Source organism: Rhinopithecus bieti, unplaced genomic scaffold (assembly GCF_001698545.2).
Source record: "Rhinopithecus bieti isolate Rb0 unplaced genomic scaffold, ASM169854v2 scaffold_19663, whole genome shotgun sequence".
Lineage (NCBI taxonomy): Eukaryota > Metazoa > Chordata > Mammalia > Primates > Cercopithecidae > Rhinopithecus > Rhinopithecus bieti.
In genome coordinates, this window is record NW_016809524.1 from 947,522 (window position 1) to 970,544 (window position 23,023).

At 40.5% G+C, this 23,023-nt stretch overlaps 1 protein-coding gene across 3 annotated transcripts in view; it reads right to left on the minus strand.

The window, feature by feature from the left end:
* The window catches only part of SMG1 (SMG1 nonsense mediated mRNA decay associated PI3K related kinase), a 64,064-nt gene that overhangs the window by 9,960 nt on the left and 31,081 nt on the right, over nt 1–23,023 (minus strand). For 2 of the 3 annotated variants that reach the window (XM_017889614.1, XM_017889617.1), the window contains exons 27-44: nt 21,307–21,553; nt 20,360–20,589; nt 18,510–18,758; nt 16,712–17,044; nt 16,369–16,587; nt 15,626–15,816; nt 14,726–14,898; nt 14,301–14,580; nt 13,266–13,538; nt 12,586–12,820; nt 11,333–11,559; nt 8,266–8,416; nt 7,973–8,162; nt 7,328–7,797; nt 6,071–6,208; nt 3,510–3,662; nt 1,364–1,543; nt 379–606 (exon numbers count right to left, since the gene is read on the minus strand). In XM_017889614.1, the coding sequence (XP_017745103.1) occupies nt 379–606; nt 1,364–1,543; nt 3,510–3,662; nt 6,071–6,208; nt 7,328–7,797; nt 7,973–8,162; nt 8,266–8,416; nt 11,333–11,559; nt 12,586–12,820; nt 13,266–13,538; nt 14,301–14,580; nt 14,726–14,898; nt 15,626–15,816; nt 16,369–16,587; nt 16,712–17,044; nt 18,510–18,758; nt 20,360–20,589; nt 21,307–21,553 (4,167 nt within the window). The remainder of the gene's footprint in view (nt 1–378; nt 607–1,363; nt 1,544–3,509; nt 3,663–6,070; nt 6,209–7,327; nt 7,798–7,972; nt 8,163–8,265; nt 8,417–11,332; nt 11,560–12,585; nt 12,821–13,265; nt 13,539–14,300; nt 14,581–14,725; nt 14,899–15,625; nt 15,817–16,368; nt 16,588–16,711; nt 17,045–18,509; nt 18,759–20,359; nt 20,590–21,306; nt 21,554–23,023) is intronic. The other variant, XM_017889618.1, reaches the window with a different exon arrangement.

The window sequence follows — 23,023 nt, forward strand, 5'->3', positions numbered from 1 at the left end:
CGTACAACACTGGAGGGAAGAGACAACATTTCATTCATTTTGGAGGCGAACTGTATGGGTTTGTTGGTATAGCTAAGAAAAAGATAGGCTGGATATCTGAATTCTCAAACTACGTTCATATCTTGGTTTTATTACAAGTTATATCACAATAAAGGAATCTATTTAAGCCTTAGTTTCTCTGTGTATGAAATTCCAACTACTACTACCGGTTTTAAAAAAATAGTTGATGAAAACACAAGTTAACTCAGTTACAAATAAATTGGAAGATGCGATGAGATAAATTGTTATTTACAAAATGTCACTGTTTTTCCTATAAATAAAACTAGTAAATTTTATAAAAGAGGGACAGTAAATGTGTGTTCATGGTATTAGTCTTACCTTAGCCATAGCTTTCAAGAGATGTTTGACATCTCCAAGCTGTCGGTTATGACCAGTGAGCACAGTCTTTATATTATCAACCAGATTCTGAATTGTTTCACAGACCGTTTCTATCTGCTGCTCTTTCTCTGTCTGAATTGCCCTCTGAGTAGACATATCCTGGGTCAATTGTTTGTGTGCTGACAAAAGCCATTCAGAGCTGCCAATAGGATGTTCAAGACCAGTGTCCTAAATAGAACAAGCATTTGTTTGACTTCGAGTATCAGCTGAAATAATGAGTCCTTTCTTCATTATCATCATCAAAAGATATTAGTAACTCAAGCTGACACAAAGAGAACCTCCATTGCTAAGTCGTGAATTAATTACCTACAAGTTACTTAACAATAATCTCAATAATCTTTGAAAGATAGATGAAGATTTTTACTTTCCTGCATAATCACGCAGGTTATAAATGCTTTAAGACCTGAGAAATACATTCGGAACCACAAAGATGACTGGCAATCCAGGTCCCTAAATTCTAAATAACTCTTCGAGATGAAATGTGAACTTCCTAACATACAACTTTAAGCTTTCTGACCAAATATAAATGTCAAATTTACCAACTTGCTATTTTTGGCCTTCACTAACTTTTCCAGCATTCATCTTCCATAAGCCCTCTTTCTCCCGCTCTATGTTTTCAGTGCATCGGAATCATTTGCTATATACCGTCTTTCTCCTCCATTCTAAACTTTCATAGTATTTTGGTTGTAGCTCTGAGGAGCCTTTACACTTTCTCATTTTTCATATTTTTAAATATATAATATGTTTCTGGGAAGGGGGGTGACTAAGAAAATAATTTAATCATCACTGTCCCCCCCCGCCCCCATAACAACCTCTTACATACAGTATATGCTCAACAAATGTAATCTGAATGTATATATTAAATTGATTTTGATAGTATGACGCTAGCCTTAATTTAATCAAATTTCCTTCCACCAAGACTCACCACTCTCTGTAATAAACGAAGCTCTAACTCAGACACTGAACTGTTAAACTGTGATGCAAATGAACACATCTGCTGACATCGCTTGATTAGTTCAAATAACGCCGCATCCAGGTTTAAGGCTTCTGCAGTTCTTGTTCGTAAACTTTCAAAATGAATGATATTGCTGCACAGAAAAGTGACCTGTGAAGACAGAAATGGAACCACAAGAGGAGATGGGGGGAAGGTGGGAAAGGGAGGTGGCAATTAATAACACGAAAAAATACTACTTCCTCATTTTGAGAATTCAGGACCAGAATTGGTGCTGAAAATGTTTGGGAAATAGACCAAAACCTTATAAAGGCTTTAAAAAAATGTACATTTATATTTACACTGTTAGGTCTGAGATGGCCAAAAGCACTGACAAACAATTAGGTCAATGTATCTTCTACATTACTGTTTTTACATAGAATATTTACTCCCCAATAAAGCTGTTAACATATTTAGCTGCAATTTGTGTTACATCCACAATTCAGAAGACACTTCTGTCAGAATGTTCCCCTTCTGCTTCTATTCTTGCCTAACTTATCTGGCAATATTAAGCTCATCTTAAAGGTATGATTAATATTGTGGTGGTTAGTTTTTTGTTTTCTTTGAGAGAGGGTCTCCCCTGTTGCCCAGGCTGAAGTACAGTGGCTTAACTATGGCTCACTGTAGCCTTAGACTCCTGGGCTCAAGCAATCCTCCCGCCTTAGTCTCCCAGGTAGCTAGTCTTCCAGCTGGGACTAGAGGTGCGTGCCACCATGCCTAGCCGAAAAAAAAAAAAAATTTATTGGCCAGGTGTGGTGGCTCACACCCATAATCCCAGCACTTTGGGAGGCCAAGGCCAGCGGATCACCTGAGGCCAGGAGTTCGAGACCAACCTGGCCAACATGGTGAAACCCATCTCCACTAAAAATACAAAAAAATTAGCTGGGCATGGTGGCAGGTGCCTGTAATCCCAGCTACTTGGGAGGCTGAGGCAGAAGAATTGCTTGAACTCTGGAGGCAGAGGTTGCAGTGAGCCAAGATGACACCACTGCACTACAGCCTGGGCAACAAGAGCAAAAGTGCGCCTCAAAAAAAAAAAGAAAAAAATTTTTTTTGTAGAAACAGTATCTTGCTATGTTGCCCAGCCTGGTTTTGAACTCCTAGCCTCAAGCCATCCGCCTGCCTCAGACTTCTGAGTAGCTAGAGCTAAAGGGACATACCATGCCCAGCTATGATACATTCTTAAATAGTTCTTAAGAGGTATATACTGAAAAATTTATAGACAAAATTATGCACTATTTGAGATTTCTATTAAATATGGATGGAAAGGAGGATTACGGAGTATGGGTGAAATAAGATAGGACTTAAGTTGAGCATTATTAAGCATGGGTGATAGGTATGAAGTATGAGTATCATGTATTACTCCAGTTTTGTACTTAGTTGAAAATGTCCATAACAGTTTTTTTTTTTTTTTCTTTGAGACAGAGTCTTGCTCTGTCACCCAGGCTGGAATTCAGTGGCACGATCTTGGATCACTGCAACCTCTGGCTCCCAGGTTCAAGCAATTCTCCTGCCTCAGCCTACTGAGTAGCTGGGACTACGGGCACCCACCACGACGCCTAGCTAATTTTTTTGTATTTTTAGTAGAGATGGGGTTTCACCGTACTGGCTGGTCTTGAACTCCTGATCTTGTGATCCGCCCACCTCAGTCTCCCAAAGTGCTGGGACTACAGGTGTAAGCCATGGTGCCTGGCCGACAGGGTACAAGGTCTTAAGATGTTTTTACTGTCACGTGGAAAAAATAATATTCAAAGTACCTTTCCAAATCTTTGGATTGCTTTAGTTGTATAAAAGAGAACCAGAGAACCTTAGACAAATATGAATTTAAAACCTCTTTATTTTTCAACAGAGGCTGAATTTATTGAATTAACATTTAAATGGGAGACAGTAAAGGCCCAGGGAAATAACCTGCTGTAGGTTCAACTTAAGGTATGCCCTGAAAGGCCCATCAGTCCCTCCTCCTGGTGCTGTGAACCAAAACGTGGGCTCTCAAGCTCCCCTGGTTACCCCACATATAATTTCCGGCTACTGATCTAATCCTGTAAGTGAATACAAAGATGGTGCATGTAAGTCACATTACCTGACTTGCTCTTTGGCTCTCTTTAAGGACAAGATTTCTTCTTTCAGCTATCGTTGCTTCAAAATCTTGTAGTACAGGGGCCAATGCAGGGTTGGCACCACCTGCCCACTTGAGTCGCTGTTCAATACTTGCTTCAAGTGCTGCTAGCTTCTCCTATAAAAGCCAGCAGAATCTTGGTGAATGTATATGGCATTCTCTACTTCCTATCTGTGGAGTATTTTATATAACACAATAAAGATTCAAAAGAACCAGGGTGGACATATGTAATTTAGAAAACAAAGCTTTAACAATCACCTTTTAGAATTAACCTTGATTTCCCTTTGAACATTTAAGGCCAAACATGTATGGAGAAAGAGGCAACAACTGGCTTTCAGTTTATTATCTTAAAATGTACAGAAGGAAGTTTCACTTTCATTTTAAAATAAAATGATCTTTAAAAAATAAAAAATCTGCTATACCAAACTCCTTTTTTTTTTCTTTTGAGACGGAGTCTCACTCTTGTCACCCAGGCTGGAGTACAGTGGTACAATCTCAGCTCACTGCAACCTTTGCCACCTGGGTTCAAGCGATTCTCCTGCCTCAGCCTCCCAAGTAGCTGGGACTACAGGCACCTTGTCACCACACCTGGCTAATTTTTGTAGTTTTAGTACAGACGGAATTTCACCATCTTGGCCAGGCTGGTCTTGAACTCCTGACCTCGTGATCCACCCACCTCGGCCTCCCAAAATGCTAGGATTACAGATGTGAGCCACCACGCCCGGCCACAATCTTGGCTCACGGCAACCTCTGCCTCCTGGTCTCAAGCCATCCTCCCACCTCAGCCTCCTGAGCAGCTGGGACAAGAGGTGTGTGCCACTATGCCCCAACTAATTTTTTGTATTTTTTATAGAGACAAGGTTTTACTACATTGCCCAGGCTGGTCTCAAACTCCTGGCCTCAAGCAATCCACCTGCCTCGGCCTCCCAAAGTGGTGGGTTCATAGGCGTGAACCACCATGCCTGGCCAAGTTTATAAATAATGGTAAAAATCTATCCAGATTATCATGACAAGGAAAGTTTCATGTAACAAAGTTATTTGATTATTTATTCAACATTTCAGGTGGACACATGCACATTTTCTCTCCCCAACTCCCTCTACTTTCCTGCATGTCCATGTCTCTAAAATCGTTAAGAGGAAGAGTTCATTCTTGTAAGTTGAAAACACATCTTTTCTCTGACCAATACACTGTAGAGAAAGCTCATTTCAATCTTCAAATGACTGAGCTCCAAAAAAGCTTCATTACAAAATTTTAAAACATCACAGAATTATACTTGATTTTATACTGCTATTAATTTACAAAAACAGAAAAATGTCAGTTACTACTGAGTACATGAAGTATAAAGGACAGACAATATAAAGATATATATAACTTTCATTAAGACAAGTTTCTCTTATGTAAAAAAATAAGTAGAAGGATTATGTATACAGCTTTCAATATCCAGGCAATATTATAGTTCAGAAAAATATTCTGCTGCCTTAAGGCATCCCAAAATTCCATTATCTATACAACATAAGAAATGCCCTGGCCGGGCGCGGTGGCTCAAGCCTGTAATCCCAGCACTTTGGGAGGCCGAGACGGGCGGATCACGAGGTCATGAGATCCAGACCATCCTGGCTAACATGGTGAAACCCCGTCTCTACTAAAATACAAAACTAGCCGGGCGAGGTGGCGGGCGCCTGTAGTCCCAGCTACTTGGGAGGCTGAGGCAGGAGAACCGCGTAAACCCGGGAGGCGGAGCTTGCAGTGAGCTGAGATCCGGTCACTGCACTCCAGCCCTGGCGACAGAGTGAGACTCTGCCTCCAAAAAAAAAAAAAGAAATGCCCATGCTTCTTAGCTACTACTATTAAACAAAATAGAACTACTTACATACATTTCACAAAACAAATTCAGTATTCAAAGTTTTTCTAATCACCAGTTTCCTTAATGTATGAAGTATGAAGGCACAGTAATTATCAAGTTCATTAAAAACCTGAGATATTTAGTATGTTTCTACTCCTGGTTCAAAATATACCTGTTACTGTAAGACTCAGTTACCTTGGAGGCTAAGAAATAAAAAATAGAGGCCGGGCACGTTGGCTCATGCCTGCAATTCCAGTACTTTGGGAGGCCAAATGGGCAGATCACCTGAGGTCAGGAGTTCGAGACCAGCCTGGCCAACATGGTGAAACGCTGTATCTGCCTAAAATTAGCTGGACATGGTGGTGCACGCCTGTAGTCCCAGCTACTTGAGAGACTGAAGCAGGAGAATCGCTTGAACCCGGGAGGCAGAGGTTGCAGTGAGGTGAGACAGTGCCACTGCACTCCACCCTGGGCGACAAAGTGAGACCTTGTCTCCAAAAAAAAATATATATATATATATATATGTATGTATGTATGTATGTATGTATAAATTAAAAGCAAAAGTGAAAAAAATTATGCTCTTCAAACCAAGGACACATACAACAACAGAGCACTAACAATCGTAGCGTTGATTATTTCTAAAAGGAAGATGCCCTGGAAGGAAGACCTGGCAAAACACACCTGAACTGTTGCAATAGAAGTTTCAATTTGGCTCAGGGTATGCAGTTTCTTTTTCATGCTGGTTAGGATAGCAGACCGTGGGGGAGGTGTGACTGACATGGCTTGTGGTCTATTGATAAGTAGATCTTCATGTTGCCACTGTTCAAAGAAAAAGAAATGTAATAAAATCAGCAGGAAAAAAGCATTTAGATAAATAAGGAAAGGGAGGTGCAACCTAGGACTGGTGGAAGAGAAAAAATCCCAGCTGCAGCCAATGGGAGGTAAGCAGGAAAAAGTAACAGAAAAGACACACTGAAAAAAAATCACTTCCAGGTGAAAGTCTTCTTGAGGTGGAACATGGCTAATAAATTTCTTGGACCACTCACATGCAACATTTAAATAGTAATTCTGAAGATGTTAACTACAGTTAAGGAAATCAGAGCTTAAGGAAGTTAAGTACAAGTTTATATACCTAAGTCTGATTTGAATACAAATCCATCTCACCCCAAAGCCTGTGCTGTCATACATCATACATCTCCTAAGTAATTAAGGCCAAAACTAGGCTTCTAAAAACCATTTCCAAAATAAAGACAGACTTATTCCCAAAGCTGTTTATCACATGAGTAGGGCATCAAGGAAAATAAACTACTTTAGAAACAAATACGGGAAGCATACCTACATATGAATGAATTCAACATTAAAAACTATATTTATGCCAGGCACGGTGGCTTGCACCTGTAATCTCAACACTCTGGGAGCCCAAGGCGGGTGGATCACCTGAGGTCGGGAGTTTGAGACCAGCCTGACCAACATGGAGAAACCCCACTTCTACTAAAAATACAAAATTAGCCAGGCGTGGTGGTGCATGCCTGTAATCCCAGCTACTCGGGAGGCTGAGGCGGGAGCATTGCTTGAACCCAGGAGGTGGAGGCTGCGATGAGCCAAAATCGCACCATTGCACTCCGGTCTGGGCAACAAGAGCAAAACTATGCCTCAAAAAAAAAAAAGCAATATTTAATACAGATCATGCTTATCACACAGCCCTGATGGAAAGAAATTCTAAGGACACAAACCATAAAGGATAAATGATCTCAACTATACAGAAGAGAAACAAAGCATCATTGGGAAGAAACTGCCAAAATGCAATGGTGTGTTTGCACTGGGTTGGCGTAAGTTCAGGAAGTTTTAAAAAATTTTCTGTGTATTGTTTTATATTAATTTCCCCGTTTTCAAGTTTCCTACCTTGAGGAAAAACACATTATAATGAAAAACACTTACCTGAAACATGGCAATATGCAGCTGAACTCGCTGCAGGCTTGTCTTACAAGAAGAAATACTGGTTTCCAGCCTTCGCACCAAGTCATGCTTCTTCCAGGCAGTGTCATAAGAACTTGCTAACACGGTTGCCCTGTTCATAACCAACTGAGAGAATTTCCCAATCTGGATGTTATGTTCCACCGCTTTCTTACAGAGATCATCAACAGAAACTTTGCTTTCGGCACCAAAGTCCTTTGCCTCTACTTGAGCAATGATGTCTACACCCAGAGCACTGATAAAACTGCACAGTGTGAGTCCGAGGGCTTGGTTGGGTAGTCCTATCAAAAGCTGCCTCACAAAGTCAGCTGTGAATGCCTTGATAGGTTTGGCCATTTGGTCTTCACTGAAACAAGAGTTTCTAAAAAGGGTTTTCACATTGACAATCTGTACAGGCCCATTCACAGTATTCTGATCTTCAAGTGAACTTGATCCTACAAAAAGGAAAAATTTCCTATAAAGTATTTCATGAAAAAAATCAGGTAATATGTCATTTATTTATAGTACTTAAGGTGTCATGAATGTATAATTAAATTAAGCCTACTCTACCCTGCCCCCTTCCATAGTGCTACATAGCTAAAGCTAGCATGTTTACAGTTAGAATATTACCTGACAATGTTTTAGAAAAGGTACCACAGAGCCTGAAGAACTCCTTAATCGTCTGTAGTCTTTTTAGAAAGAAAATCTCTTCTAGCACCTGCCGGTGATTATCATCATCAAAAAAATTAACTTGAGTACTCCTGGCTTCCCTTATGATGTCAATCTTTCGCCAAGCTATAGGAATTTCCATCTTGTTCAACTATGTAAATGAAAGAAAACAAAGTTCATTTCTCCACTCTTCACACAACTGAACAACTACTTTATGGCACTTGCATTATTTTTAAATCCAAGTCCACATTTACCTTTTCAACTAATAAGCTGAAAGCAGTTTCAACTTGAGCAAACATGCCATCGAATGCTACCAAAAGCATCTGGCCAGCTGACATTTTGGGTGTTTCTTCAACTGAACCATTTCTTGGTTGGATTAATTCACCATACTGAGCATGTAGTAGTCTACAGGAAAACAAAGGGAGTTAAAACCTTCGCTGAAAAGTAATGCCTTTGGTAGGAACATAAAAAGTCAGTACATCTCACAGCTGCATGCAAACTCTAGAAAGCCTTCTGGCATTAAGAAGAAGTGTTATTAGGCCGGGTGCAGTGGCTCACGCCTGTAATCCCAGCACTTTGGGAGGCCTAGGTGGCCGGAACACCTGAGATCAGGAGTTCGAGACCAGCCTGGCTAACATGGAGAAATCCCGTCTCTACTAAAAATACAAAAAAATTAGCTGGGTGTGGTGGTGGGCACCTGTAATCCCAGCTACTTGGGAGGCTGAGGCAGGAGAATCACTTCAACCTAGGAGGTGGAGGTTGCTGTGAGCCAAGATCGCACCATTACACTCCAGTCTGGGCAACAAGAGCGAAACTCCATCTCAAAAAAACAGGAGTGTTATGATGGTAAAATGGTATTTCATGTCAACCACAATAGGATTTCAATGATTCCAATTCATTATTAACAACTGTTATGTGATTAAATTTTATGCAAACTTGAGTGATTAGTCTCACTTTTACACACAAAATATGAAATAATGTAAAATCCCATATTGAAAACGTCAGAAATCACACCATTCTAAAGGTGGCGGACCTAGTAAATTGTCAGGTATGTTCACAATACTACTGTAAGATACGATACAATAAACTATACTTGCTGTTTTGGGTATGCTTGGTTTTTATGGACATTTTGAATGTAAGGTCTTCAGAAATTCACCCCTCACATTACCATTAAGACTTATATAGTGCTTAAGTATCCGGGCACTATTTCTTACACACACACACACACACACACACACCACACACACACACATATTTCTTGACACACACACACCAACACCACACACACACCACACACACACATTAAATCATTCCAAATGGCTGGAACTATATAAGAATTTTAAGAGAATTAAAATGTTAAGCTGCCAGATAAATTTGTAATGGAAAAATTTCTGTAAGATGGTATGAGATTTTCCTTGAGATTACCCAAAAAAAGCTTCTCTGAAACAAGGCACAGACAGGCTGCCATAGATCCAGGCACGAAGTTTGTTACCCAAAGTACACATTTAGGTAAATATTCCTCTGTAAGAGGATAAGGCGAATCCAGATAGGATATTAAGAGAAAGAAAAGGAAGTCTGAAATTCAATGCAAAACAAAGATGTAAAGATCTAGCATTTAACTTTTAAATACTGCTAAAATTATATGATAAAGCTGTTCTATAAATAATCTAAATCGCTACTTAGCTAATATTTGTTTATGCTATTAATGATTATACTTTTTCTAGCTGGGCAAGGTGGCGTACACCTACAGTCCCAGCTACTCAGGAGGCTGAGACAGGAGAATCTCTTAAACCCGGGAGGTGGAGGCTGCAAGTGAGCTGAGATCGCACCATTGCACTCCAGCCTAGCGACACAGCGAGACTCCATCTCAAAATATATATATATACATATGTATATGAATATATATATACATATTTCTTATTCTATGAATATAACCACTCCAAAGAAACATGAGAAAAAGGAAATTTCTGAATGCAGGATAATTAACATTAAGGAATTATTGCTACTTTTTTCGTGAAATAATGACACCACAGTCAAGAAAAATAAGATTTTATATATATATATATATATATACACACACACACACACACACACACACATACATATATATACTTCTTGCATTATTAATATTTAAGAATGAAAAAATACTTGCTTCAAAATAACTAGGATAGTAAATTTAAACCAGACTAACCCAGTGCAGATAATTACCAAAGGTGGTGACATGGGGTTCATTAGAAATCTATTCTCTCTACTCTTGTATCTTTGAAATTTCCCATGGGAGGAAACGGTGCTACAATTCATTTCCGCTCTCTCAATTATACTTCTTTTGTGAATTAGACATTGGAATGCCAAAGAAAAGAGGCCCTGAATCACTAGGGACAAAGGAGCTTAGGGCTTAGCTCTGAGTACAATGCATGTCTGGAGGAACTGCCCAAACTCTACAGATTCCGAAGTCAGACTGCTTTTCTGGACTGAGACGAAAAATACTATATTCAATTAGCTAAAACAAACTTATAATATTTAAACTAATTTAAAAGTATTCACCTGAAATGAGGTGTATACTCTGTTAGCTAAATAAACTGTCTCAGGTGCCTCCACGGGTTGTACAAGATGGCTTAAAAAATATCATGTTCAACTGTGTATGTACATGTATGTAACCACAAGCACTAAAAGGATATATGTATGTATGTGACTGAACTATACGCTTGCACACACGCACACACACAAGTGAGTGCATATTTAACTAGTGAAATCTGAGTAAGCGGTGTGGACTATATCATTGTCGGTTTCATAGTGTTGCTATAGATACTAACATTGAAGGATGAAGCATGCACAATACCTGCCTGCACTTTTTTTAAAGCAACTTCTTGTGATGTATAATTATTTCAAAATAAAAAAGTTTTAAAAAGATGCGTGTATGAGCATTTATAAGTAATTATACCTGCTCTAAAAACTAAAAGTAAACTTATAGTAAAGAGCTCAGGGCCGGGCGCGGTGGCTCAAGCCTGTAATCCCAGCACTTTGGGAGGCCGAGACGGGCGGATCACGAGGTCAGGAGATCAAGACCATCCTGGCTAACACGGTGAAACCCCGTCTCTACTAAAAAATACAAAAAACTAGTCGGGCGAGGTGGCGGGCGCCTGTAGTCCCAGCTACTCGGGAGGCTGAGGCAGGAGAATGGCGTAAACCCGGGAGGCGGAGCTTGCAGTGAGCTGAGATCCGGCCACTGCACTCCAGCCCGGGCGACAAAGAGCTCAGAATCCCTTTCTCTGGCTGTCCCATCTCTTTTACGAGGAAACGGCACAGCCAGCATTCACTTGCCTGGCAACATCGATGTAATGAGCATGTGTTTCTTCTTCCAGTCCCATAGCTGCATTTCTTAAGTAGGCCTGAAGAGATTCCACTAGAGTCTGCAAGGGAACGCCATCGGTGGTCTGCTCAATAAGACCGTCCAGTTCATGCAGCATACTTTCTAACGTGTATTCCCCTTTCATCAAACATCGAAGTGCTTCTGGAAATATGATTTGCCGGAAATTTGAATTCAATTCCTATAAATATACGAGAAAAAAAATTTTAATGTTTTCTGAGTTTAGCTAAGTTACCTATTTGGAGACTTAGAGCCATATATTAAGAGCAAACGTATGTAACTATGCCATCAACTCATTCATGTAAGTGCATCTTTTGTTTACTTTTATTTCTACTTTTAAAATTTTCTTTTAAATTGTTTTGTAGTCATGTGAAATTTTCAGGAACTATTTCAAATGACTTTAAAAGTTATATAATTAAACATTCCTAGGATGATGTACCTTAAGAACAAAAGAACTACCCTAAAGTCTGTTATACAATGTTACTAATTTTTAGGAATCATGTTTCCGATAGTGATATTAGTATTGTTATTCTCTTTTTGGTTTGGTTATAAGCGGCTTCTATTTCCCTTCAAAAAAAGTCCTATCAAGGTATAATTTGCACATAATAAACTGCACGTTTAAAACATATAATTTGGTATACTTTGGTACTTGCATACACTCATGAAACTGTCACCACAATCAAGAAAATCAGCATACCGATTACCCTACAAGTTTCCTCCTGACTCTTCTTAATCTCTCTCACTCATACTTCTCCATACCACCTCCTCCATTTCCAGGTAAACACTGATCTGCTTTTTATCCTATTATACACTCTCCATTTATAGGGGTAGAAATGTCTAGCTTTCTTTACTCAGCGTAATTATTCTGAGAGTCATACATGTGGCTGTATGTATCATGGGGTCATTCACTTTAATTGCTAAGAAGTATTCCATTATGTGGGACGTACCATATTTTATTTGTCCAATTGCTTATTGATGAACTTTTGATTCTAGTTTTTGACTACTACAAATAAAGTCGCTATAAAAATTCAAAAAAACAAAGAGCAACTGTAACCAAGTTACAGCTACAAACCTCACAATTATCTTTCCTTTAAATGACTGGCTGAGCAACAAAAGTGGAAGTCAAATTGTTTTCCTGGATTAAAAAGATGAGAAAGACAATATTCAGTATCTAAAACAAACTAATATTTAAAATAAAAGTGCTCACCTGAAGTGAGGTATACACTCCATTGGCTAAGTGAACTGTCTCAGACGCTTCCATGGGGTTCGGGATGTCTAAGTCCTGTGGCACCAGGTGGCACTGCTTCAGTAACTGAACCAAGCAGGTGACGTTTCCGCTCATGCTGCAGAGTTCCTCCAAGAACCAGGCTCCATCCCGAGAAGTCAGATCAACCAGCTGTTCTCCAGCACTTGACGCTGCACCCTCCATCATCAGGTTACGCCTACAAGAGATAAATATCTGTACAGTGAAACTTAAATGTATACACAAAACAAGGTAATTGGCCGGGTCAAGGCCATGCCTGTAATTCCAACATTTTGGGAGGATGAGGTGGGTAGATGACTTCAGGTCAGGAGTTTGAGACCAGCCTGACCAACATGGCAAAATCCCATCTCTACCAAAAAAATACAGGTGGCACACACCTGTAGTCCCAGCTATGCAGGAGGCTGAGGTTGCAGTGAGCCAAGATCGTGTCACTGCACTCCAGCCTCGGCGTCAAGAGTGAGACCCGGTCTCAAAAAAAAAAAAACAACCAAGATAACTAAAATCTGAAAAGCAAGCAAGCAGCTATAACACTGGGCAAGACTAAGGAAAGCAAAAGAACATTTTAGGTTTGGGATTAAAAATAAGACACAGGAAATGGTCCAATATGAAGTTGGCTAACTCACCTTGTAAGGGTACAAAGGGCAGAAATAATAACACTTGCTAGACTCAAAGATCCTTCTTCTCCATTCTCATGAAGGAAAACTTTAATGCAACGTTCAATTTCTTTCAACTGATCTTCACAAACTGGCACAGTGACAGCTTCCTGTTTTAAGCGTTCCACTTGTCTAATAAGTCTGCTGTTGATGTCTGCTGCATACCGCTGCAGGGTCATTTCAGTGGCAGTGATGAACTGACACACTGTTGGGGGTGGCTGGGGAGCATACTGCATTTCATATCTATAAACATAAGAAAGAGGTGCTTGTTTATAACACAACCACCCCCAACATACAAAAGAATATTGTATTTAATCCTCAAACACACCTTGAAAAGTAGAAATCATTATTTACATTTTACAGATGCTTAAGCAATTTCCTAAGAGGACTTGTTGATGACTGTGACAGAATCAACATTTGAGTCCAGGCACTATGGCTCATACCCCTGTAATCCTAGCACTTTGGGAGGCTAAGGCAGGAGGATCGCTAGAGCTCAGGAGTTCGAGACCAGCCTGGGCAACATGGCGAAACTCCATCTCTACAAAAAAATATAAAAATTTTTCAGGCATGGTGACAGACGCCCATGGTCCCAGCTACTTGGGAGGCTGAAGTGGGAGGATCACCTGAGCCCAGGGAGGTCGAGGCTGAAGAATACAACTTTGCTTCCACTCCCAATAAGAAATAAAACTGGCTGGGCACAGTGGCTCACACCTGTAATCCCAGAACTTTGGGAGGCCCAAGCAGGCAGATCACGTGGTCAGGAGTTCAAGACCAGCCTGGACAATTCAGTGAAACCCCATCTGTACTAAAAAGACAAAAATTAGCCGGGCGTGGTGGTGGTGTAGTCCCAGCTACTTGGGAGGCTGAGGCAGGAATCGCTTGAACCTGGGAGACGGAGGTTGCAGTGAGCCAAGATCGTGCCACTACACTCCAGCCTGGGTGACAGAATGAGACTCCGTCTCAAGAAAAAAAAGAAAGAAAGAAAATTAAGCACTATCAACTTACTTCCTGTAGAGCTCTTGACAACGCTCTACTGTGGTGTTACAGATGAGCTCTTCCATCCAGGTCTTCCACTGTTCAATTCGATGCTTCTGAAATATGGCCTTTGGATACTGCAGAGCCACGGTTGCATAGTGATGCAGTTGTTCCAGACAGCCACGGAGCACAGAGCGCCTCTGCTGCAGGAGAGCACCAACCTCCCCCTCCAGCTGCTCGCACTGGCTAATCAAGTGGGCCTGGCCAGCATTCTGCAGAAAGGCTGTTGCTGGCACGTAACTTGGAGGACCTTTTGGTAAAAGACAATATTAATCACAGTAAAACAGTGTCAAGTCAGCTGTCACTAAAAGCAAGCACCAACCAGGACCCCACACAAAAACATGACTATAAATCTCATAGTTTCACATGTGAATCTATAATAAGTCAACCCATACCAAGGTCCATTTGTGTGCTTATCTCTTGAAGCAAGCTTGCAAGCTGTGTTGCTTCTAAATTATTGAATGCAGCCTGATAATGTGTTATCCATTGTTCAAACTCATTCAGCTTCACCTGGATTGCTTCCTGAACAGCTCTTTGCTGAGTCTGTAGTTGGGTGTGTTCAGAATACCTAATCAGGGGGACACAAACAAAATCAAAAGATGTATTGATGTTTTCTTCCACATACTTTCCTACCCTGGAATGTGCTCGCACATGCACTGTCCAGTATGCTCCTTGTCCATCTTGAGGGCCCCCTTCAAATGTCCCTTACTTCTCTGTTTTTCCTGACCCTGTGATTCTCTCAACTATGCTCATGACATTTTAATTAAAACTACCACATCTGCCAAGTTTTGGGTTCCCTGAAGGTTAGAAACTGATGCTTGACAGATCTTTGTAATCTGAGAGCCTCATGCAATGCTTAACACTTTCATATTCAACTACCCTTTACTGAGCACCTGCTGTGTATAAGATTCTTTCAGTTAACCATCCTATTTAATACTTAACTCAGTGAGGTAGATGAAGTAGCTGCCATTGTACAAATGAGTAAGGACTCAGATACAATAATGGTAATAAGAAAACCAAAACCCAGATTTTCTGATTCCAAGTTTTGTGTTCTAACCACTACACCCACCTATCTCCCATAATTAGTCATTCCAACAGTTAAGTTAAATAAAATCAAAGCGGAAAATTTCAGTGAATTTTTGTTTACTAACACTTTGAAGTTGCAGTCACTGAGACAGCTTTTATCATTTACGTGAGTTGTTACGGTAATTCTAATCCCTATTGATAACGTTTATATAAATATGAAAATTCTAATTAATGGCACATATTTAGAAGAATTCAACACTGTTTTAAACCTGTGTTGCAGAGTGTGAGAAGGATGATCCACCCCTTCAGCTCCTTCTAGAAACTCTATTTCCTCCAGTAGTTTGCCCTGCAGTTTTTCCACATCTGTCAGTTGCTCCTGCAAGCTTAGGTATTCATCTAAGCTACTGTCCAACTTGGGAAGCACAATCAGCATCTCATCTCTATTCTTAAACCAGTTCACCTGTAAAAAGATATTACAATGAGGAAGATTCTTACAGGGCCTATAGTGAGACATGACAGCGTCAGAAGAACAAATCTCTACAAAACCCCAAAGGGCTGATGCATTGCCTCCACTGTACAAAGACAACTAACGTGTTCAAGTTTACACAGGCGTAAACTGACAGGCTCAGTCTCATAATACCATGTATTAACAGTTGCCAGTGTCACCCAGAACAAGATTGGCATCCCTGGCTACGAGATGGGGAAGGGAAGCTATCTAATTAAAGAACATTTACAGTCATCACTGGTAAACATCATTTCAATAATTAAGAAATATAATTTTTTCAAATCATGAACCCACCTCTTAGGAGTGTGGAATGTAACTGTGCATGTTTGTGTGGAAGAATTACCTAATAAAAAGATAACATCAAATTGCCACATTCAACTGCCATTTCAATATTATACATTAGTCTTGCCAAAAAATTAGAGAAACAATTTGACTCAACATTTTGATGAGCATGTTTACTCTATTAATAAAAAGAAGACAAGGACTTATTCTGTCACTGGGCTTCACCTTAATCTCAGCTACTCTGGAAGAAAACAGGCTGCGGGTGATCTCTCGCTCCATCTCTCTCTTGCTCTGCTTGCTCTCGGCCTGCTGGCCGCCTCCACCATAGACAGCACCAGCAAACCCGGCCTCGCCTCCTGCCGTCCAGTCCACCAGAGGGTCATACACAAAGGCCTCCAGCAGCGTCAGCAGGGTTTCTCTGCCACGCCGCATAATGTGTAAAACCTGTTTTCAGGAGAGTTTTTAAAACAAGGTCTGCCACAAGTTTCATCACTAAAGTGTGTTTTTTATTCCACAGGTTTTGCTTATTTAACAAGTACACTAAAAGGGAGAAGAGAAAACAGCATACCTGCTCACATGAAAGCCTAAATACACCTTCTACTCCAGTTACACCCAGTGCTGTTTCAATGTTTTGTGTCATTCGAAAAGGTACTTTCTCAGGAACTCTAAGGCTTTTACCTTGAAAAGACAAATCATTATATTTTTGCCCTTTCACCAAAAAACATTTGGCCCTCATAAATGTAAAGTTTACTTTTATTTTACCTTTTTCAAAGCAAACATTGTAATCTATGTGAACAACTTCTCCAGTCGTCATATCTATGAGAACGTTATCCAGATGTCTGTCTCCAAGGCCAATTATGTATCCAACCATAGACATGACTGCAGTAGATCTTGCATAAGACTAAAGGAAAGGAAATGGGGGCAGCAAGTGAAACATCATTAAGAAATTCCCCTCCAACATGGACGTGATACTATAAAATTTACAAAGCACCATAAACCTACTCCTTATTTTAAAATAAATCAGCAAATAAAAAGCATTCCTCAAGGCTGCTGCATGTGGTCATGCAGGCATACAACACTGTAGACCTGATTGGTCCTAATCAGCTATCAGGATGCTGGATTTAAAAAAAAAAACACAGGCCGGGCGCGGTGGCTCAAGCCTGTAATCCCAGCACTTTGGGAGGCCGAGACAGGCGGATCATGAGGTCAGGAGATCGAGACCATCCTGGCTAACACGGTGAAACCCCGTCTCTACTAAAAAAATACAAAAAACTAGCCGGGCGAGGTGGCGGGCGCCTGTAGTCCCAGCTACTCGGGAGGCTGAGACAGGAGAATGGTGTGAACCCAGGAGGCGGAGCTTGCAGTGAGCTGAGATCCGGCCACTGCACTCCAGCCTGGGCGACAGAGTGACACTCTGTCTCCAAAAAAAACAAAAAAACAAAAAAAACAAAAAAGCAAAAAAAAAAAAAAAGCTTTCCTTCAGCCTTCCTAGTTTGTCCCTTTCTCAATTTTTTATTCTTTTTTTTTTTATTAAAAGACAGAGTTTCACTCTTGCCGCCCAGGCTGAAGTGCAGCGGTGCAATCTCGGCTCACTGCAACCTCCACCTCCTGGGTTCAAGTGATTCTCCTGCCTCAGCCTCCCGAGTAGCTGGGATTACAGGCACCCGCCACCATGCCTGGCTAATTTATTTTGTGTGTGTGTATTTTTAGTTGAAACAGGCTTTCGCCATGTTGGGCAGGCAGGTCTCGAACTCTTGACCTCAGGTGATCCACCCATCTCGGCCTCCAAAAGTGATGGGATTACAGATGTGAGCCACCATGCCCAGCCTCTTTTTTTAAATTTAAATATTGATTAAAAAAATTTTTTTTCCTTCCAACTTTTTATTTTAGGTTTAGAGGGACATGTGTAGGTCTTTATGTGGGTAAACTGCATGTCACTGGGGTTTGGTGTACACATTATTCTGTCACCCAGGTAGTGACCCAACAGGTATTTTTTCCTCCCTCACCTTCCTACTGCCCTCCACCCTCAAATAGGCCCCAGTGTATGTTGTTCCCTTCTTTGTGTCCATGTGTGTTCAATGTTTAACTCCCATTTATAAGTGAGAACATGCGGTATTCGGTTTTCTGTTCCTGTGTTAATTCACTTAGGATCTCCTTTTCATTTCATCCATAACTCTTTCCCCATCCTGCCCTAGGACACAGTCATGTTCATGCCTTTGTAACTGTAATATTAAACTCAAATATAGGTCTGAAACTACCAAGTCTGGAGGGACAGAGGAAGAAAGGGAAGGAGGACAAACAAGATAGGTAAGAAGGTAGCAGGCAAAAGAAATACTACTGAGTATAGTCTAAAACAAAGCACATACCTGTGTAACTCTCCACCATTCATCAGGCGTTGTGCAAGATGACCAGAGCTCTTTGGCAAGGAGATTTGGGGGTGTGGCCTCCATTAACTCTTCCAATACAGCCTTCATTACATGAAGAGGCCAATCCCGACGGGATACATCCAGGCTAAGCCCAACTGTTTTCAAAGCAGGGCCAATTTTACTGTAATAAAGTTCACTAGGACGGGGTACAATTCCAGGATTCTGAGGAGTTTGGTAGGAATCTTGGGCCTTAAGAAAAAACAATTTTTTAAAAAAAGAAAAGATCAATTTTATATAAGGAAAAGAGTGCCTTTTATATGTAAAGCAGAATTTTAAAATGATTTTCAGTAGCATTCTCTCATTACTCAGCTAAATTTCATGTATTAATACAAAAGAGCTAATTCTTCTGGACTACGGACCTTTCTTATAATATACACCTTTTAATTAGGCCCATTCACTTTATTGAAAAATCGGTCTACTGTTTAATTTTCTTGAGGTTCAATTCGAAACTAAACACTCAAGTTACTTTCTTCTTTATAATACAGAATTCAGTTTTACAATTATAGTTCATAATTTATGCACATACTTCATTCTTCACATGACTTTATCAGTAATATAAAATTAACAACAGAAATTCAAAAACACATTACATGAGAATTTAGATAACCCTTCTCTAATTACTATTTCGAAATTATCCTTCAATAACAGTTCCGCAGTCTCCTGTGCCTAGGTTTAAAACCTGACTCCTTTCAAACTCTTGCTCTTTTCCCCTACCTACCCTAATAAGAAGGATTTTCTTTAGCTAGATGTGGGATCCTGAAGATAAGACTGTATAAAATTTATCTCAGTATCCTAAGAGCTTAGTACTGTTCCTAGCATATATTAAGCACTTAGATACATGGCTAAAATATATTCTAAATTAAACTTCTAGTCTAAATCAAAGCAGAAAATTCACAGATACAAAACAGGATGCCATGGTGATTAATTTCAAATTTAAAGTTGCTTCTTATTTACAAATATAAAAGAACCTGGGTTTTAAAGCAATTATTTACAAATTTAATTTAAAAGAATGGTAAATCCAATAAAAACACTAAGCTGTAAATTATCAAGTTACTGACTCATGAACAACCACACATTCCCCTTCTCCAAATCTGTCTCAAGTTAAGATAAACCCAATGCCATCATTTTTGCCTCTTATACAACTATTTTTGGCTGGGTGTGGTGGCTCATGCCTATAATCCCTGCACTTAAGGAGGCTGAGGTGGGAGGAATACTTAAGTCCAGGAGTTCAAGGCGGCAATGAGCTATGATCATACCACTGCATTCTAGCCTGGACAACAAAGACCCTGTCCCTTTAAACAACAAAACAAAACAAAAAAGCAAACAATTTTATTTTTATAAAAGGTACCTCAAGGCCAGAGGCGGTGGCTCATGCCTGTAATCCCAGCATTTTGGGAGGCCGAGGCAGGTGAATCACTTGAGGCCAGGAGTTCAAGACCAACCTGGACAACATGGCAAAATTCCATCTCTACTAAAAATACAAAAATTACCCAGTTGTGGTTGTGCACCCCCCATAGTTCCAGCTACTTGGGAGCCTGTGGCAGGAGAATTGCTTGAACCTGGGAGGCACAGGTTGCAGTGACCCAAAACCACACCACTGCACTCCAGCCTGGGCAACAGAGCAAGACTGCGTCTCAAAAAAAAGTACCTCAAAAATACTTTCCTAGGGACCTCAAGTCTTTTCCTTCTTTAACCGCTTATAAACATGCAAAAATGGTCTAGTAAGCCTAGAAGCATTTCACACAATAACAGAGAATAGACTAATACACTGCGTTGATGATTTAATCAACCTTTTGTGCTTGTAAGGCAGCTTCCCGTTGTTGCCATCGTTTGTAAAGACCAAATAAGGGTGTGGCTCCATCTACCCACTGGATTAGTCCCGATCTTGTTCCTAGTGGTGTTACAGAGTAGTGTCGAGCATGGAACCGGGGTGTTTCTTGGCGATTAATTGTAGCAAACATGGTATTCACAATAGATAGGAATTGCATTATTCTCTCATCCAGATGTAAATCCTCCAGTCCTATGAAAACAAAATTAAAATAGCTAGGATAGGTGATTAAACAGGGTTGGGAGCATACCACTCCTCTTTTTCAACTAGCAATGGCAGTCAAAAACTGACAGTCCGGCCGGGTGCAGTGGCTCAAGCCTGTAATCCCAGCACTTTGGGAGGCCGAGACGGGTGGATCATGAGGTCAGGAGATCGAGACCATCCTGGCTAACACGGTGAAACCCCGTCTCTACTAAAAAAATACAAAAAACTAGCCGGGCGAGGTGGCGGGCACCTGTAGTCCCAGCTACTCGGGAGGCTGAGGCAGGAGAATGGCGTGAACCCAGGGGCGGAGCTTGCAGTGAGCCGAGATCCGGCCACTGCACTCCAGCCTGGGCGATAGAGCGAGACTCCGTCTCAAAAAAAAAAAAAAGACAGTCCATGAGGCACACTGAGAGCATTAAATAATTCTATTTTGGGACAAGATATTGGCAGTAGATATTAGCATTATTAGCTATACCTCACTTGTCCTGCTTGTACAAGTTCATACACAAAGTGGGGGCGGAAAATCTTTCTGCACAGCATCCAACCACTACCCTTCAAAAGCACATAAGACATACGGCACTGCAGGCTAATAATAACATACAGAAATTCGCCTGAAATAATCTCCTACCATATACACCCACACTCACACAAAGCATTAGTAAAACTAATACTCTTCTGAAAAATGGACTAAGTCTTAAATCCTACCTTTGAAAAGATAAGGATAGCTCTTCCCGTCTGATCCAAGAAAGAGAAGTTTCTTTGGCTTGGTTTTAGTCGGTAAGATTGTGATGGTTCCGCCCACACTATGGATTGTGACAGTGTCTCTGGCTGAGACTTCCCCAGGAAGAGCAATTTCAGTGTTAGTCATGGCAGCCAACCATGGACTGATTTCTTCAAGACGCAAGATGTAACTTGCACGTTTCTGTGCTCTCTGTTGCAAACTTAGCATTATCTATATTCATAAGATGGGAGAAACAAATTTACATTAGATTAGAACACTTATTTTCTTCCACATTCAATCTGGCATAAAAGTAAATTTTAGGCCAGGGGTGGCAGCTCATGCCTGTAATCCCAGAACTTTGGGAGGCTGAGGTAGGCAGATCACTTGAGTTCAGGGGTTCAAGACCAGCCTGGGCAACATGGAAAAACCCTGTCTCCACAAAGAATACAAAAATTAGTCAGGCACAGTGGCTCGTGCCTGTAGTCCCAGATACTTGGGAAGCTAGGGCAGGAGAAGAGGATCACTTGAGCCCAGGAGGCAGAGGTTGCAGAGACCCGAGATTATGCCACTGCACTCCAGCCTGAGTGACAGAGGCAGACCCTATCTCAAAAACAACAACAAAAGTAAATTTTAAAATCCATACAACTATCTGTTGTTGTAATTTCTATATTTAACTCAGTGCTGGGATCTAGGCAATCCTGGATGGGTTAACACCGGTGGCTGATGTGTACTATAGGATTCTTACTTTGTTAAGACTCTTTCTTTTCCTCTGTCCAAACAAGCAGTGAAATCATAGGAAACAGAAGGAAAACGCTGCTGTGGTCATCACCCAATTTGGGGCTTTTAGCAAACTATTAATAATTCCCCAGTGTTGAGCTATGTATGCGCAACACCAAAACAATCCAGTCCTTGCAATAGGTACAGCTAGCAGTCAGCTGTCAGGTAGACAAATCTTTAAAAAGTCATCTGCAAAGTTAGTAACATTAAATTACAAGAAAAAATGAGGCTCAATATACTCTTATCAAACTGCAGGAGAGGAAAATCTGGTGAATTTCTAAGAAACTTAACAAAACTGAAGAAAAGGCAAAGACAAGAAAGAACATTTTTAAAAGAGAAGTAACCATTTAGGTCTGACCATTTGAGGTTTGCAGAAAAGCCCCATAATACTTTCTAATAATCACAGGGAACGAACTGTATGTACAGGTGTGTTGTTACATGCAACAAACTCAATAATATGCACCCAAATTAACAAATTCTGGACTCCGCTTCCATGTGAAAAAACGTAAAGCAATCTTTAGCAAGCTCTGTTCATAAAAAGAAAAAAATAAAAAGAAAAAATAAAAAAAAATAAAAAGAAAAAAACCAATTGGAAACATCCCAAGTGCTCAATGACAAAAGAATAAACTGTGGTATTTTCATATAACAGATCATTGTTTAGCTACACAAACACACACAAAAAAATCGCTGAATTATTTTAAAACTTAATAGCAATCCAATATGGTAGTAAAAAATGTAGACATGTACATACAATACGATCTCATTCGTAGAAGTTCAAAAACGGGCAGACACTAAACAATGTCATTTAGAAATGCATCTATAGGCCGGGCGCGGCGGCTCAAGCCTGTAATCCCAGCACTTTGGGAGGCCGAGACGGGCGGATCACGGGGTCAGGAGATTGAGACCATCCTGGCTAACATGGTG